At 41.7% G+C, this 19,022-nt stretch overlaps 1 protein-coding gene across 3 annotated transcripts in view; it reads right to left on the bottom strand.

Moving 5' to 3' along the window:
- Positions 1–19,022, bottom strand: part of LOC126198594 (15-hydroxyprostaglandin dehydrogenase [NAD(+)]-like) — a 273,410-nt gene that overhangs the window by 9,084 nt on the left and 245,304 nt on the right. For all 3 annotated transcript variants that reach the window (XR_007540089.1, XM_049935044.1, XM_049935043.1), the window contains exon 5: positions 17,457–17,608. Coding sequence is in view for 2 of the 3 variants with exons in the window: in XM_049935044.1 (XP_049791001.1) it covers positions 17,457–17,608 (152 nt within the window). In the remaining variant the exon portion in view is untranslated. The remainder of the gene's footprint in view (positions 1–17,456; positions 17,609–19,022) is intronic.

Below are 19,022 nucleotides of genomic sequence, written 5' to 3'. Positions count from 1 at the left end.
ACGGCGTATTTGATACAAATGAGTTAATTCAGAATAAAATTCAAACAAATGAGAATCGTAATGACACTGATAGGCAGGACCTTTTTGAGATTTTACAAGCACATTCCACAGTTTTTACTCACAAAACAGGAACAATCAAGGAATTTCAATACCAATTTCGTGTTCATGAGCATACTAAATTTTATGTTAGACCACACGTAATACCAGAACATTATATGGACCGTGTTAGAAAAGAAATACAATCAATGCTTGACGAGGGAATTATTGAGCCTGCAGTAAGCTCATACAACAAACCATTACATGTTGTTGAGAAGAAAAAGGGATCGATCAGGCTTGTCTTAGATTCGAGACAAATCAGTACTATCATCATTCCTGAAACAGACAGGCCGCAAACGATGGAAGAAATTCTTCAAAATTTTAATGGTGCAAAAGTGTTGTCTTCCATTGATCTCAGATCCAGCTTTTATCAGATCGAACTTCATCCAGAATGTAGAAAATACATAGCTTTTCTTTGTTTCGGCGTTTGTTATCAATTTCGGAAACTTCCCTTTGGTTTGAACATTTTTTCGGCAGCATTCATTCGTGGGCTAAATTCCATATTACCTGAGTTCTTAAAACGTCACATCACCTTATATGTGGACGATATTCTGATAGCAGAAGCCTCATGGGAACAACATAATCGCATCCTCAACAGTGTGTTATGTATTTTTGCAGAATCTGGAATTACAGTTAACTTGGAGAAGTCTGAATTCGGTAGGACAAAGGTGAAGTTTTTGGGACATATTATTTCTTCTGAAGGCATTCAGCCGGATCCTGAAAAGTTAGAAGCAATCAGAGCAATTCCAGTTCCATCCACAAAAAAACAAGTCCGCAGTTTTCTAGGTCTCGTAAATTTTTACCGTCGTTTTCTGAATATGAAAATTCTAGTTAGACCAAAACTTAGTTCTCTCACTAGAAAAAATACTATTTGGAACTGGGACGAACAAGCACAGCTGGAATTCAATTCTTTGAAAGAGGCTCTACTTAATGTATTACTAGCTCATCCAGATCTGTCACAAGAATTCTGCCTTAGCACGGATTCTTCTAGAGTTGGTCTTGGTGCCCATTTATTTCAAGAAACCATAGAAAATGACACTACTGTTCAGAAAACCATTGCTTTTGCTAGCCGAGTGCTAACAGAATCTGAAAAAAATTATTCCGTTACTTTAGCTATCGTTTGGGCATTTAACAAATTCCGTTTCTTTCTTTCTGATAAGCACGTGAAAGTATACAGTGATCATCGTGCATTACAATTTCTTATGTCTTCAAAATTAAATCATGACAGGTTAAAACGTTGGGCATTGTTTTTGCAAGAATTCCTCTTCACAATAGTCTACATTCCCGGCAAGGAGAACATTGTTGCGGACGCACTGTCACGCGCACCGTCTGGGCTTGAGAAAAGTAACACAGAAGGCAACCTCGAGAAAAATTTCAGTATTCTTTACATTCAGAAAGTCGCCTTCGAAAACTTCATCACCACATCTTTAAAGGACATTGCTCATGAACAAGATAAAGATCCAATTTTGAAAGACATAAAAAGTAAATGGCATGAAAAGACACACACACAGATTCGGCATTATTATCTGGTTAGAAACAACATACTCTTCAAACGCTGCACTGTTGATGACAAGCTATGGGTACTTTGCATTCCTGACGATTTTGTTAATAAGCTCATTTGGTACATTCATTTCAGCTACGCACATTTTGGCCCAAGAAAATGTTGTCATATTCTTCGAACGATTTGTTATTTTAACAATATGGAAAAGAGAATTCGAAGAGTCTTGTCTATTTGTAAACTTTGTCTAAAAGCTAAACCATCTATTGGAGAAAAAGGCATTAGGTGGAGAAAAAAGAGGCCATTAACCTCGCTATTGACATTCCTTTCCAGAAAGCATCGCAAATATGACACGCTATTTCTTGGAAATGTATGATTATAATGTGAAGCACGTCCTTTGTGCTACTTAGTGAAATCCTTATGAATTGATGGGAAATATTCTTACATCTGCACACCTGATTATGACAAGTGTCTTTCTACGAGTGATGGGAGAATTTCTACTGACTTATAAGATGCCATATGGCTAGTGAATGACGTTTATTTGCTCATTTTGTTTAACATCTAGTTTCTAGCTGCACTGCAGCATTGATTAAAATAAAATTTAATAGATGTACTAATGTAAATATTTTTTGTCTACAGATCCAGTAAATAATAATTTTATGATCTACTTCCAAAAAAATGAGGGAGCACAAAAAGACATTTCCCTTCACAGGAATTGCATACATAATTTTGTCAATGGCTGGGTAATTTGTTTCGTAGAGTAAGTCAAGGTGATGCATCACTCTAGTGTTAAGATGTGACATAGTTATTAGACATTTCCTATCTTTATTGTAATATTTTTTCTGCTTGAGCTATGTCATATTTAGGTATAAGTTATTGCATTTGCTGCTGCTGTTTGCCAGGCATAGTGCTACTGAATGTCACTTTGTATTACTCTGTTAAGCCAGTTTTTCTACTGATTTATTTTTCTTGTTGCTGCACATTGGCTCATATTAGTTGTAATGATGCATTTGCTTTGCTAATTTAGATGTACTGCTGCTTACTTTGCCAATTTCCAATTTTTTGTCATTGCTGTTTGTGTTAATTGTTTTGTGCTGCTACATTGCCTCGTCCCTTAGTTTATGCATCTGAGCTCAGTAGATTTAAGTTAGCCTAAGATGGGGTAGGCTACATAAGAGAACGAGTTGTGATGAATTGGAAGAAATGCATTGAGAAGCTATAAGTAAAAAGATTTGGCCAAAAAAGTATTTTGAAAGAGGATATGAACAAAAAAGTAGGGTTTAGGGACGACAGGATTAGGTAGGATTTTCTTGGAAATAAATGATGAGGTAAGATAATGGAAAATAAATAATGAGGTAAGAAATTAGTGAACATATAAATACAGAAAGCACGCTTGGATAGGATTTTTTTGGTGGAAACAAACGTTGAAATAAGAGGAAAGATCTATGGAATGAAGTTTTGGGTTGGACTGCAGTACCAAATGTTACACTGAAAACAAACCTGTCCTTTCCTTTTGTGTTATTCCGCTATGTGTTTGTGTACCCTTGTGTCTTTATGTTTATCTGATAAGAGTTATGTTGTAGAATTTTTCTAATAATGTGTTATTTACTTTGTAAAGATGTTTAGACATTATTTATTCTGTTCTGTTTCAGTGCTCGTGTGTGAAATTAATGTTTCGAAAACTATTCGCATTATTTTATTTATTTATGTCATAACTCCTGTAACACTGATGTACATGTTTATTTCTATTCTTTTGTAAAGCCTGTATTACTATAAATGTTATCTGTATTACTATGTTTTTAATGATGTTTTCTGTACCTTGTAATTGTATTCTCATGTTATAAAATCGTAATTGACACTAGTTCATCAAATTAAGTTACATTTCACTGCACACGTTTCTGTTGGTCATAGTATATGCATAATATATGAAAAAAAGGGACTGTTAGTGCTTGCACGTGTGTTGATAATTCAGCAAGGGACTGGTTAACAGAATTGCTGGTTCTAAGGACACATCAAAAAGTATGTGAGTGCTGAAGTGGTGGTTTATGGACTTGCTATATTGTCTGCAAGACTTCTAAAGACATACCAAAAATTTTGTGAGTGCACAAGAGGTGGTTTATGGACTTGCTATATAGTACAAGACTCTTCGATGGTGATTGTGCACCTGCACAGTCGCAACAGATGGCTGCAGGCCGTCTCTACTAGGACTGAAGTGGGTCTGCACCTTTGACGATCCACCAATTCCATTATTTCTACAAGGACTGCAGTGGGTCTGCATCTCTGGTGGCCCACCAATACCATAATCTCTACCAGGACTACAGTGGGTCTACTCTGTGATGACCTACCTACCAATATTCTTCAAAACTTCGACTGACTCTGCTGTGGGTTTGCTCTGTTGTGGCCCATTACCCGTTTGCATGTCAAGAGTCAGCACTGTCTTTCCGTTGGAAGGACAACACTAATTCTTCAAGACTGCATGGAAATCCACTACTTCCGTGTGCATTTTCTATTACTGCTCAGAGTTTGAGAAAAACACTGCACTGTGATGAATGATCAGGACTGTCTTTATGGACTGTGAGAAAATCTTTGCTTTTCACCAACAGTGTATCAATAAGTGTGTGCATTTGATTTCTTTGTTATTGTAATTATGAAAAATTTTTTTCAAATTTGCGTTGGTCACTGCCCAAAACAATTTGTAAAATTTTTTTATGGGGAGCATGGGGGCTATGTAAGTAGGCTGTTTAGGTTTTTTTATTGGTAACGCCACGTAGCGCTCTGTATGAAAATCACTGGCTGTGCTGTGTGCAGTCTGTGGCTGGTGTGCATTGTTGTTTGCTATTGTAGTGTTGGGCAGCTGGATGTGAAGAGCGTGTAGCGTTGCGCAGTGAGAGGTGAGCCGCCAGCAGTGGTGGATGTGGGGAGAGAGATGGAGGAGTTTTGAGAGCGGATGATCTGGACGTGTGTCCATCAGATATATATATATATATATATATATATATATATATATAAATTTATTTAACACTATTAAGGTAAATACATTGTTTGTTCTCTATCAAAATTTTTCATTTGCTAACTATGCCTATCAGTAGTTAGTGCATTCAGTAGTTAGAGTCTTTTATTTAGCTGGCAGTAGTGGCGCTCGCTGTATTGCAGTAGTATGAGTAACGGAGACTTTTGTGAGGTAAGTGATTCATGAAAGGTGTAGGTTATTGTTGGTCAGGGCCATTCTTTTGTAGGGATTTTTGAAAGTCAGATTGCGTTGCGCTAAAAATATTGTGTGTCAGTTTAAGCACAGTCATTATAATTTTTCTAAGGGGACGTTTCATGGGTATTTCTTGGAGTAGATTCCGAATGTTCAGTTAGAAAGGGGAGTTCCCGTTTGAAAATAAAAGTTGCCCCCCCCCCCTCCCAAGATGGAAGTGGGGGGTTGGGGTGGCAAATTTTAGCACAGATCGATGTCCCCTTTGAAAATATTAACTTTTCATCTGAAACATTTTTGGTCCATACGATCCGTATTTTTCAAGATATTTATTTGTTCCAGGTTAAAATAAACATCCAGTAAAAATCAAATGTTCTTTATGAAACATCTATAAAATATTTTACTCGACTATAAACTATAAGCAGGCCCTTATCCCTGACGTGCAGTCGTCAAGCTCGCTTATACACTAAGTCCGTCAGACACTAAAAATACAGGTCAATGTTACACTTTAACGCATATAAACTGTATCCAGAGATGGTAAGACCTCCGAACACACGCAGTTTTTGTTTTTTTTTTCAGTTGAGAGTGTTCTACAGGGTGTTACATACTCTTTGTGATAAACATCTTGGGTGATACATCACTTCAGGGGGACAACTTTTATTACAGTCTAAACGTTCGCTAACTTCCCAGCGACGAGATTTCAGTGAATTAGCGGCGTCTACTTACCATGAGTGCTGCTATTACCTAACCCAATAAATTGATTGACTGATTTTCAGACAGGCAACAATAAGAATAAGTGTCTCTAAGCCGAAAAAGATATTTTGGAAGCCAAACAGGAACTTCAATTTTGCACAGCCTACCGCCTTGCGCGTGGTGCAGATGACTGTCTGATAGGCAACACACACTGCACACGAACGCCACATAGTGCCTATGCCCCGCCGCCGTTCAGCGGCATAACCGGTACAAAAGGACGCCTAACCTCGCCAGGAAGCGGCAGCGAACATTTTAAGTCTACGCTTGCGCAAAAAACATCCCATCGTCTACAAATAATTAACGTAGAGTAATGAAATTTCGGTAATACATTTGTATAGGTGACATATTTAAGTGATTAACATTGCATGTAGGCACGAAATAAGCGATTGTAAATGTGAAATGCTGGTACATTAATAACCGGTGAATGGAAGCATGCAAACGTGCATGCGTTGGGTTGTACAGGTTAGAGATAACTGTTTGTGGGATGGAGTTCCATGCGTGTTGCACTTGGTCGGGCAGTACAGGGACGGTTAATGCCGTTTGTGGATGGTGGTGAAGTTGTCCGGTGATGTTCCATGTGTGCTCGACTAGAGACAGATGTGGTGATCGACGAGACCAAGCCAACATGTCGACACTCTGTAGAGCATGTTAGGTTATAACTGCGATATGCGGGCGAGCGTTATCCTGTTGGAAATCACCCCCTACAATGATGTTCATGAATAGTAGCACGACAGGTCGAATCACCAGATTGACGTATAGATTTGCAATCAGAGTGTGAGGGATAACCACGAGACTGCTCCTGTTGTCATACGAAATTGCACCCTAGACCATAACTCTAAGTGTAGGTCCAGTGTGTCTAGCAAGCAGATAGGTTGATTACAGATCCTCAACTGGCCTGCTTCTAACCATCTCATGGACATCACTGGCACCGACGCGGAACCAGATTTCGTCAGAAAACACAACAGACCTCCACCCTGCTCTCCAGTGAGCTCCCACTTGACACCACTGAAGTCCAAAATGGCGGTGGTTCGGGTCGGTGGAATGTGCGCTACAGAGCTATGGCTCGGAGTTATCCTTGTAGTAATCAATTGTTGTGTCACTAGTCAACTGCTGATCAAATTGTTGCTGTCGATGCAGTACGATGCGACAGAGTCATACGCCTCAGTCGTACCTAGCCACCAGCAAGGTTGAACCACCTGATCATGTCGGACAGTTGCTCCGAGGAAAAATTGTGGAATTTGTACAACGTGATCCGGCGGCAAACCCGTGAAGACTATTTGCAACATATGAAATTTATTATGTCCACCTATATTTCAGTCATGAAACAGTGAGATCCTGAGAGGTAAGTACTGCTTTTCGGAATTATCAGGTTCAGTTTAGGTAAGGATCAGTTCAGATTTCATTCTATGGACAGAAATTACATTTCACAGAGTAGTGTTACATTTGTGTGTGTGTGATGCTGTGTTTATAGCTTTGTTTAGTAGGATTGCGCGTGTAAATTCACAGATTATTGTTCAAATGGTTCAAATGGGTCTAAGCAGTATGGGACTTAACATCTGAGGTCATCAGTCCCCTAGACTTAGAAAATGGTTCAAATGGCTCTGAGCACTATGGGACTTTAACATCTGAGGTCATCAGTCCCCTAGACTTACACCTACTTAAATCTAACTAACCTAAGAACATCACACACATCCATGCCGGAGGCAGGATTCGGACCTGCGACCGTAGCAGCAGCGCGGTGCTGGACTGAAGCGCCTAGAACCGCTCGGCCTCAACAACCGGCTCAGATTATTGTTAAAGGAACATTTTGGCGACTTATTAATTTATTTTTTAAAAATTTGATTAGCAATTTTATGAAACATTTTTGTATTGTGTTAGCTATTGTGTTGCAGTTGCAAGTCATGTATGTTGACCTCATGCGTTGTAGCACTTCACTGTACGGCGCAATTGAATTTCACAGAACAGCTTATTTAAGGTATAGTTACGTTTGCTAATCATTTTGGCGAAGTTAGTTAAAATTCAGTTATAGTGTTTAAAATTAAGCGACTCATTTTATCAGATAGCGTTTTCGTAATTACACCACTTGCATTGTTCAGGACAACAACACAGATACACGAGCTATAAGAAATAGCAGTTCTCTTTACTCCTGTTTCACTTCACAAGATTAGACATAGTGGAGTCTTCATCAAGTAGACACGGCAACAGACATGGAACGAAAAGGACCGTGCACTACTGGGATCGTAACAAGACAGTATAGTCCACAAGAAAATATAACGGAGATGCTGGGGGAACTTTAATGGGAACTTTGGTAGAAAGGCAACGTCACAGTCTGTACACGTTAGGCACGCCGGCCAGTCCCTGGGACACTGTGGCAAGTTGTCTATCAGTCTTAGCAGGAAAACTAGACGAGGACGGAGCGGCCTTGGAAATTATTCCAGGAAATTCGTTGCGCAGTTCAGCTCTCCAGACTCGTTTGTCGGCATCTGCTCACACAGCTGTGCGCCAGTTAAAACATTACAGAGTAATGCTGCTCTTCGACTGTCCAATTTTGATATTATTGCTTGACTTAAGTAGGGGAGAGTGTTAGTACTTTTGTACACTTTCCAGACTTTAGCTCCCTAGCTAGTTTAATACATTTTCTTATTCCACTTTTTAAATGATGGCATTCGCTTTTTATGTGCTGCAGTCTTTTTCTGAAATTACTTCGGAAAATTAAGGTTTCACCAAAAGTCAAAACATGTTCCTGGGTTGAACTTGGTCTTGTACCCAGGAACAAATATTCCATTGATATAAAAGTGTTGTAACTGAAAAAAATGTTGTCAGTACTGTGTTTAATGGTGAATCTGTTACGTTATTACTCTACTACACACCAATGACGAAGCAGAGTAATCTAATTAAACAGAAGTATCATCAAAAAGTAGTTACAGGCTTAAAACATTTTGAAATGAAGTTACTAAAGAGTAACACAAATTTCCATTTACAAGACTGGTAAAATTGTTAATACGTTAAAGAAACCCAGTTCATCTGCAAGTATCACATGTTCCATGGTAAAGACCTTCTTCTGTATCAAGGTACACTATGGTGCACGACCGATGAAGTATGGCTTAACTGTCCACAAGTTATATAAATAGTTCTAAATTTTACTCAAACTGAACGATTAACAATACATTCCAAATAGCTTTGATATATTATACAGCACTTCTATTTTCTGAAAGCGAAATATTTGTAAATTCTGCGCTAAACAGAACTTCGTGTTTAACAACAACAAAGACAACAGAAAATGGCGGAAACTGCTTATACGGTCTCAAGTGACCACTAATTCTTCTCATTCTAAAATCAGTCACCAGACTGAAGTAGCAACCAAAAAATTTCACGTGTTACAGGTAAACTATCGTGTAGGTGCCACACTCTCCCTCAGTTTAATCTGGCTTTTATAATCTGGTAAGAGGTTAATTCTGAAATGCTCATTCATACTGTGGAAAAGTATTAACGGGATATGCGATCGTGCAGTACAGTTGACGTTGGATTTCTAAAAATATGCGTCACTTCCATTAGGAGTCTGTGTATGATGTAAAACTAGGAGTTCGGCATGTATTTAGTGCAACTCGAGTACTACAGATACCTTTTCCCCTAAACAATAACTTCTTCAAGCGGAAAAATACTACTACTGGAGCACAAAAGAGGCAAATGTGCTCCTTTTAAAAACATTGACGGAAAAGTGGTATACCAACTGCCTCATTCTACCATCCTCTGCAACTTCAAAAATTTTCGCAGAACTATTGGCATGCAAACATATTCGCGCTCTGTTTAACATGCAGCTCATCTCTCATTCCCACAAGCTCCCCTACCGGAGAGTCGCTCACACCCACTAGTTCATCGCTGTCCATTCTCACTCGTTCATTCAGCCCATCTTATTGTCATTATCTCTTTGTGTCTCTCTAATTGTCACTGTCGTCTATCTTAACCCGCAGTCTCCTTCGTCCTGTTCCGCTCACTGTCAATGCCTCCCTCTTGCTCTCTCTCTCACTTCTAATATCTCATTCCTCCTATCCTACTGCTGCTGTCTCTTCTCACGGTCACTATCTCTCTCTTCCTCGTTGTCATTGTCATACAATCACTCTTTCATTATCACTGGCTCTCATCCAGTTCCACCTTCTCCTTCTCTCTATTCCTGTCCCACAGCCACTGTCTCCTTCCCTCTCAACCTAAAGAAGCACGAATACGTTCGCATGCCAAACTTTTTATCGAAATTTTTAAAGGCGCTGAGGAAAGTAGAATTAGGTAGCTGGTACCCCACTTTTGACTCAGAGTCTTTTAAACAGCAGGATCTTCGCTATTCTTGTGCTCCGTTAGGAGCATTTTTCCTCTCGTGCCTTATTTTCCCTGCCACAGCAGGGTATCACTCATATGAAAAAATCCTTACAGGCTAGTACAATTTTGGTAGTTTAATTATGTGAAATTGAAATGAGGCAAAATTAATTTTACACCTCATAACGGAATTAACGTGCACTAAAATTTTGCATGTGCTTCCCAGAACCCTTTTCATGACAACGGAGACGCTTTACAGCATATTTATGCGTATTATTCAGCTTATAAACTACATTTTCCCCTCACACCGGCTTTTACGTGTACAAGTTGGGTAACTTTGAACCTCTGTATCTCAGAAACGGATGAAGATATCATGCAAAGTTTCCAGGTACTTCGTCATCGTGATCCTAGAAATATATCGCAAAAATTTCAACCATTTTCTGAGCATAGCCATCGTGCAATCCGTGGCTCGATTTTAATACGGAAAATGGCAAAAGAAAACCTTTTTTGGGGTTTCTAAGGAACCGGCCAAAAACTAAAGGTGCCTTGATAAGCCCATTAAGGCCCGCCGTAGACTACATCAAATGGAAAAAGAACCAAACGATTTGCTCCATTTGCCCAAGCTGGAGGAAGTGTGTAACACTCATGCTTTTAACGTGTACTGCAGGATAGTGACACTAAGACGATCCTTCTGTTGTGTATACAGATAGCCCAATGGCTAACCAAAATTCTTAACCCTATCTCTCTATCACGAATAGAAGCCGAGATACGAGCCCCGGCATAATCCCGTTTCTCTGCGCGACGTTTTGGAACCTAGTAGCGCATGCTGCTGCGTGTATACTGATAACGTTCGTGAACAATGTACTGCAATGTTTGTTATCATTTTTCTAAGCAATATCGCTAGGGTTATTCCAATTAGGACAATGCCAAACCAATCACTGCCAATACGTCTATGACAGCAGGACGAGGTGTTTTTGACAATAAGAATCATCATTTTGTTGAAACAATGTCATAAAGAAAAAAAATCTTATGATAGACACAGATGAACTGCCTATGAGCGTCTCTTGCAATGTCCTGCTCGGAGTAACCGTAGGTCGTTTCTTTGGTTATTATTTCTCTGAAAAACCATTGAAGGAGAACGACGGGCATAATGGCTGAATTTGAGTCCATACAGTGCTACAATAGTACAGTATTAATACCGGAGTCTCAAAATCCGTGTTATACATAACATGAACAAGGGGGGATACCGAGTTGTCTTGCAGTCACGGTTTGTATGGTTTTGAGACCTTTCGATGTGCAGTACCTAACTTCTCACTTCATATAATTATTACCAGTTTATATTACAAGTTAGGTTTTTCTAATACAACTGTGTTGAAAGATTGGTTACTGAACGACAAATTTCCGAGCCAACAATTACTTCATCGGAGGCCGTTGCCAACTGCCAACTACTTTTGTGGAATGGTGTCTAGATATGCCAGTGACCATAGACCAAAATACCTGTCGCTGTGGCCGATAATCTGCCGTCAACTAAAATTTGTTTCTTACGTTTCTGCTGTGAGGTATGTGAAAAATTAACAGCTGTAACAATCATAAACGATGAATCTTAATAAATAAAATAATAAATAAAAAGAATGATAATATTAATAATAATAATAATAATCAGTAATAAATATCATAATTGCAATAATAAATGTTAAATAACAAATTAGTTAATTGTTTCTGTACAATAGTAATGTACAAACATTTGCACACAGGTGAAAGTCAATCATGAGACCCATGTGACATGGAGAGAGCAATACAGGCAGTGAAAGACGGCACGGTTTTCAAAATTTCTACAAGCACCTTTCGAGTCTAATGAAATACACTGAAGAGAAGAGTTCTGAAGAAAGATCTAAGTGCTACCGACAAAAAAAAAAAAGGTTTCTAGAGGGTTGTATTACGTTTTTATCTCAAAACAAGAAATCACCTCTGCAGTTGCACAGAAGATTTTTCGAGATGACGGCTAAGGACCTGCGATGCCGAGCATGTCAACTGGACGGCAGGAATGATCTTCCTCATGGTCTGAATTAGGAACAGGAGGAGGAGGAGGAGCAGGTCAGTGTTTAACGTCTCGTCGACACCGAGGTCATTACAGACGGAGCACGCTCTCGGATTAGGGAAGGACGGGGAAGGAAATCGGCCATGCCCTTTCACAGGAACCATCCCGGCATTTGCCTGAAACGATTTAGGGAAATCACAGAAAACCTAAATCATGGTGACCGGACGCGGGTTTGAATCGTCGTCCTCCCGAATGCGAGTCCAGTGTGCTAACCAATGTTGAATTAGGATACCAGAATGGCTGGAAAGGGGTAACCTGCTCGTTTCCGGAAAAGGTTTCCAACATTGAGGTTGAGGTCAAGTGCTCAGGATATGCAGTGTGTGGCCCCAAACAGACCGCAGCCATTAGTGAGGACGAAAGAAACTATTCATGCGAAAACTGAGAGTGAAATTTATTGAATTACCTTACTTTTTGTTTGTAGCAATTATGAATTTTCTCTTGAAAAAAAAAAGAAAAAGAAAAAGAAAGTGTAAATACACCTAGGTGAGAAAGTCATTGGACAGCGATATGCACATATGCAGATGGCGGTAGTGTCGCGTACATTAGGACAGTGAACTGCCGGAGCTGTACTCAGCTGATTCATATGATAAGATTTACGACGTGATTATGGCCGCGTGAGGGGGAATTAAGATACTTTGAACGCGGAATGGTTGTTGGAGCTAGAAGCATGGAGCTTCCCATTTCGAAAATCGTTAGGGAATTCAAGATTTCGAAACCCACAGTGTCAACAGTGTGCTGAGGATACTAAAATTCGAGCATTACCTCTCACCAAAGACACTGCAATGACAGACTGCCTTCAATTAACGACCAAGAGCAGCGGTGTTTGCGTACAGTTGTGAGTGCTAACAGACAACAGCAGAAATCAATGTGGGCTGTGGCAGCAGACGACAGATGCGAGTGGCTTTCCTAACAGCAGGACATCGCGTGCAGCGCCTCTCTTGTGCTCGTAACCATATGGTTGGACCCTAGACGACTGGAAAACCGTGGCCTGGTCAGCTGGTAAGACCTGATGGTAGGGTTGGAATGTGGCAGAGATCTCTCGAAGCCATGGACCCAAGTCGTCAACAAGGCAGTGTGCAAGCTGTTGGTAGGGGCTGTGTTTACATGGAGTGGACTGGGTCCCCAGGTCCAACTGAGCCGATTGTTGACTGGAAATGGTTACGTTCGGCTACTCGGAGATCATTTGCAGCCATTCATTGATTTAACGTTCCAGAACAACGACGGAATTTTTATGGATGACAATGATTCACGTCACTGGATCACAATTGTTCGTGACTGGTTAGAAAAACATTCTGGGCAATTCGAGCGAATGATTTTGTCATCAGATCACCCGACATGCGTCCCATCGAACTTTTATGGGACTTAATCAAGAAATAGAGAGGTCATCTCGTGCCCAAAATCCTGCACCAGCAATATTTTCCGCGGATCAGTATTTCTGCTGGGGGCTTCCAACAACTTGTTGAATTCATGCCATCTCGAGTTGCTGCACTACTCCGGGCAAAGAAGGTACGACACGATATTAACAGGTATCCCGTGACTTTCGTCACCTCAGTGTATACACAGAAGAGCCAAAGAAACTGATAAACCTGCCTAATATTCTGTAGGCCCCCCGCGAGCACGCAGAAGTGCCGCAACACGATGTGGCATGGATTCGACTAATGTCTAAAGTAGTACTTGAGTGAACTGACATAATGAATCCTGCAGGGCTGTCCACAATTCATAAGAGTACGAGGGGGTGGAGATCTCTTCTGAATAGCACGTTGAACGGTATCCCAGGTATGCTCAATAATGTTCATCTCTGGCGAGTTTGGTGGACAGCTGAAGTGTTTACTGAGAAGAGTGTTCCTGGAGCCACTCTGTAGCAATTCTGGATGTGTGGGGTGTCACATTGTCATGATGGAATTGCGCAAGTCCGGACATGAATGGATCCAGGTCATCAGACAGGATGCTTACGAGCGTGTCACCTGTAAGAGTCCCCTATCAAACCATCTGCACGTGCCTCACACCATTACAGAGCCTCCACCAGCTTGAAAAGTTCCGTGCTGGCATGCGGGGTCTATGTGTTCATGAGGTTGTCTCGATACTCATTCAATCGCTCGATACAATTTGAAACGAGACTCGCCCGACCAGGCAACATGATTCCAGTCATAAACAGTCCAATTTAGGGGTTGACGGGCCTAGGCAAGCGTGAAACTGTGTCGTGCAGTCATCAAGGGTACACGAGTCGACCTTCGGTTCCGAAAGACCATATCGATGATATTTCGTTGAATGGTTCGCACGCTGACATTTGTTGATGGTGTTGTTGTTGTGGTCTTCAGTCCTGAGACTGGTTTGATGCAGCTCTCCAAGCTACTCTATCCTGTGCAAGCTTCTTCATCTCCCAGTACCTACTGCAACCTACATCCTTCTGAATCTGCTTAGTGTATTCATCTCTTGGTCTCCCTCTACGATTTTTACCCTCCACGCTGCCCTCAAATGCTAAATTTGTGATCCCTTGATGCCTCAGAATATGTCCTACCAACCGATCCCTTCTTCTAGTCAAGTTGTGCCACAAACTTCTCTTCTCCCCAATCCTATTCAATACCTCCTCATTAGTTACGTGATCTACCCACCTTATCTTCAGCATTCTTCTGTAGCACCACATTTCGAAAGCTTCTATTCTCTTCTTGTCCAAACTAGTTATCGTCCATGTTTCACTTCCATACATGGCTATACTCCATACAAATACTTTCAGAAACGACTTCCTGACACTTAAATCTATACTCGACGTTAACAAATTTCTCTTCTTGAGAAACGATTTCCTTGCCGTTGCCAGTCTACATTTTATATCCTCTCTACTGCAACCATCATCAGTTATTTTACTCCCTAAATAGCAAAACTCCTTTACTACTTTAAGTGTCTCATTTCCTAATCTAATCCCCTCAGCATCACCTGATTTAATTTGACTACATTCCATTATCCTCGTTTTGCTTTTGTTGATGTTCATCTTATATCCTCCTTTCAAGACACTGTCCATTCCGTTCAACTGCTCTTCCAGGTCCTTTGCTGTCTCTGACAGAAATACAATGTCATCGGTGAACCTCAAAGTTTTTGTTTCTTCTCCATGAATTTTAATACCTACTCCGAATTTTTCTTTTGTTTCCTTTACTGCTTGCTCAATATACAGATTGAATAACATCGGGGAGAGGCTACAACCCTGTCTCACTCCTTACCCAATCACTGCTTCCCTTTCATGCCCCTCGACTCTTATAACTGCCACCTGGTTTCTGTACAAATTGTAAATAGCCTTTCGCTCCCTGTATTTTACCCCTGCCACCTTCAGAATTTGAAAGAGAGTATTCCAGTTAACGTTGTCAAAAGCTTTCTCTAAGTCTACAAATGCTAGAAACGTAGGTTTGTCTTTTCTTAATCTTTCTTCTAAGATAAGTCGTAAGGTTAGTATTGCCTCACGTGTTCCAACATTTCTACGAAATCCAAACTGATCTTCCCCGAGGTCCGCTTCTACCAGTTTTTCCATTCGTCTGTAAAGAATTCGCGTTAGTATTTTGCAGCTGTGACTTATTAAACTGATAGTTCGGTAATTTTCACATCTGTCAACACCTGCTTTCTTTGGGATTTGAATTATTATATTCTTCTTGAAGTCTGAGGGTATTTCGCCTGTCTCATACATCTTGCTCACCAGATGGTAGAGTTTTGTCATGACTGGCTCTCCCAAGGCCATCAGTAGTTCTAATGGAATGTTGTCTACTCCCGGGGCCTTGTTTCGACTCAGGTCTTTCAGTGCTCTGTCAAACTCTTCACGCAGTATCTTATCTTTCATTTCATCTTCATCTACATCCTCTTCCATTTCCATAATATTGTCCTCAAGTACATCGCCCTTGTATAAACCCTCTATATACTCCTTCCACCTTTCTGCCTTCCCTTCTTTGCTTAGAACTGGGTTGCCATCAGAGCTCTTGATATTCATACAAGTGGTTCTCTTCTCTCCAAAGGTCTCTTTAATTTTCCTGTAGGCAGTATCTATCTTACCCCTAGTGAGACAAGCCTCTACATCCTTAGATTTGTCCTCTAGCCATCCCTGCTTAGCCATTCTGCACTTCCTGTCAATCTCATTTTTGAGACGTTTGTATTCCTTTTTGCCTGCTTCATTTACTGCATTTTTATATTTTCTCCTTTCATCAATTAAATTCAATATTCCTTCTGTTACCCAAGGATTTCTATTAGCCCTCGTCTTTTTACCTACTTGATCGTCTGCTGCCTACACTACTTCATCCCTCAGAGCTACCCATTCTTCTTCTACTGTATTTCTTTCCCCCATTCCTGTCAATTGTTCCCTTATGCTCTCCCTGAAACTCTCTAGAACCTCTGGTTCTTTCAGTTTATCCAGGTCCCATCTCCTTAAATTTTACCTCCGGAATATTTTACCCAAGAGGACGCCATCATCATTTAATCATACAGTAAAGCTGCATGTCCTCGGGAAAAATTACGGCTGTAGTTTCCCCTTGCTTTCAGCCGTTCGCAGTACCAGCACAGCAAGGCCGTTTTGGTTAATGTTACAAGGCCAGATCAGTCAATCATCCAGACTGTTGCTCTTGCAACTACTGAAAAGGCTGCTGCCCCTCTTCAGGAACCACATGTTTGTCTGGCCTCTCAACAGATACCCCTCCGTTGTGGTTGCACCTACGGTACGGCCATCTGTATCGCTTTGGCACGCAAGCCTCCCCACCAACGGCAAGGTCCATGGTTCATGGAGGGAAGGTTGTTGATGGTACAGCATTGAAATTTGCAGCAATATGCGGTAGGGTTGCACTTCTGTCACGCTGAACGAGTGTCTTCAGTCATGGTTGGTCCCGTTCTTGCAGGATCTTCATTCACACCACACCGATGTCGGAGATTTGATGTTTTACATAATTCTCGATATTCACGGTACACTCGCGAAATGGTCATACGGGAAAATCCCCACTTCATCACTACCTCGGAGATGCTGTGTCCCATTGCTCGTGCGCCGACTATAACACCACGTTCAAACTCACTTACATCTTGATAACCTGCCATTGTAGCGACAGTAACCGATCTAACAACTGTTGTCTTATATAGGCACCGCAGCACGACATATAGTTTCACGCTTGGTTGGGCCCGTCAACACCGACAGTACACCGTTGATGACTGGAAACATGTTGCCTGGTCGGACGAGTCTCGTTTCAAATCGTATCGAGCGGATGAACGTGTATGGCTAAGGAGACAACCTCATGAATCCATAGACCCTGCATGTCAGCAGGGGACTGTTCAAGCTGGTGGAGTCCTTGTAATGGTGTGGTGCGTGTGCAGTTGGAGTGATACGGTACCCCTGACACTTCTAGATACGACTCTGACAGGTGACACGTACGTAAGCTTCCTGCCTGTTTACATATCTCTCTATTTGAATACGCTTGCCTATATCAGTTTCTTTGGCGCTTCAGTGTAGTTGTGAGCGAGTTTATGTAGGAGCAGACAGCGGCACTCACTTCTGCTGTGGCAGCTCTGCGAGCTCCTGCGCGGCCAGTTGCCCCATGGAGGACATCTGAGGGCCCCCTGCCGCAGCCACCAGCGGCGTATCCGTCACGCCAGGGCATATGGCCATGACGCGCACTCCCGTACGTTCCCAGTGGTATGGCATCTGCAACAGAGAGCAAACCGGTCAATTGACAGAGGCGAAAATGTACTATCTTATCGAAAGAATCTGGAAGACCCCTCATGTAACGCTGAATTGACCAACAGATGTCACGAGAGCTGGACTTGCCAGTATAAACGGAAGCAGTAACAGCAGAATGGGTCAGTCAGGAGAGGTCAGTGACTTCGAACGTGGGAAAAAAATTGTGGTAAGATCCTATGGGACCAAACTGATGAGGTCATCGGTCCCTAGGCTTACGCACTATTAAATCTAACTTAAACCAACTTACACTAAGGGCAACACACAGACCCATGCACAAGGGAGGACTCGAACTTCCGATGGGGCGAGCTGCGTGAACCGTGGCAAGGCGCCTCGGACCACGCGGCTACCCCGCGCGGCCCGAACGTGAGCTAGCCATTGTATGTCACCTGAGTAACATTTGAACCATTCATAAGCTCTCCACGTAACTGCTGACGATGTGACTGTGAAGTAGACACCTGAAGGAGCATCCCTCGCTAAATCAAGACCAGGCAACCTCATGTGATGACTGACAGGGAGCACTGAGCAATGCGTAAAATAATTTTTTATAACGTGCGCGGTATCAGCGGAAGAAATCACTCGTGAGTTCCGGAGTGCTACCAGCAGTCCAGCTAGCTTACTGACTGAGCACTGGGAGTTTAAAGTGAATTCAGCGCCATAGTCGAGCGGCTCCTTACAAGCCACACACTTCTGTTGTCAGTGCTAAGCGACGCTTGAGAGGTGATGTAAGAGCGATGCCACTGGACAGTGGGCAGTGGGCGAAGGTAAACCAGTGGATTGGAGTGATGAATCAGGCTACACCTTGTCGCATACCGATGAATTGGTCTGGGTTACCCAAATGCCTAGAGAATGTTATATGCTGTAATGAGTAGTACCAACATTGAAGTACAGAGGATGTGCTGTTACAGTGTGGGGGTATTTTTCGACGTTAGTGTACGGTCCCTGCGCTCAAGCCAACGCCTAAGTCCGCAAATATATGAACACGTTTTACGTCGTTGTGTATTGCGTACAGCAGAGTAACAGTTCGGAGAAGATGACTGTATTAGCATTACAGTGCGCACTATCATAAAGCGTATGTGAGGCATTGGTTTGTGGACAATAACATTCCTGAAACGGACTGGCCTGCCCAGATTTCCGATCTGAACCCAATGGAGCACCTTTGGGATGAGTTAGAACGCCGACTTCGCTACTTCGCTCCAGATCTAAGCGTCCAACATTGCTACCTTCTCTGGACTCGGTTCTTGAAGAAGCATGGTTTGCCACTCCTCCACAGACATACAGATACCTACTGAAAGCGTCTCCATCAGAGTACAAGCCGTCATAAAGGCGAAGGGTGGAGACACCCCATATTATTGTCCATTAATAGGTGTCCGGATACTAT

This window comes from Schistocerca nitens, chromosome 8 (genome assembly GCF_023898315.1).
Source record: "Schistocerca nitens isolate TAMUIC-IGC-003100 chromosome 8, iqSchNite1.1, whole genome shotgun sequence".
Classification (NCBI taxonomy): Eukaryota; Metazoa; Arthropoda; class Insecta; order Orthoptera; family Acrididae; genus Schistocerca; species Schistocerca nitens.
The sequence above is the reverse complement of the archived record's forward strand: the minus strand, read 5'-3'. Positions and strand labels throughout refer to the sequence as shown.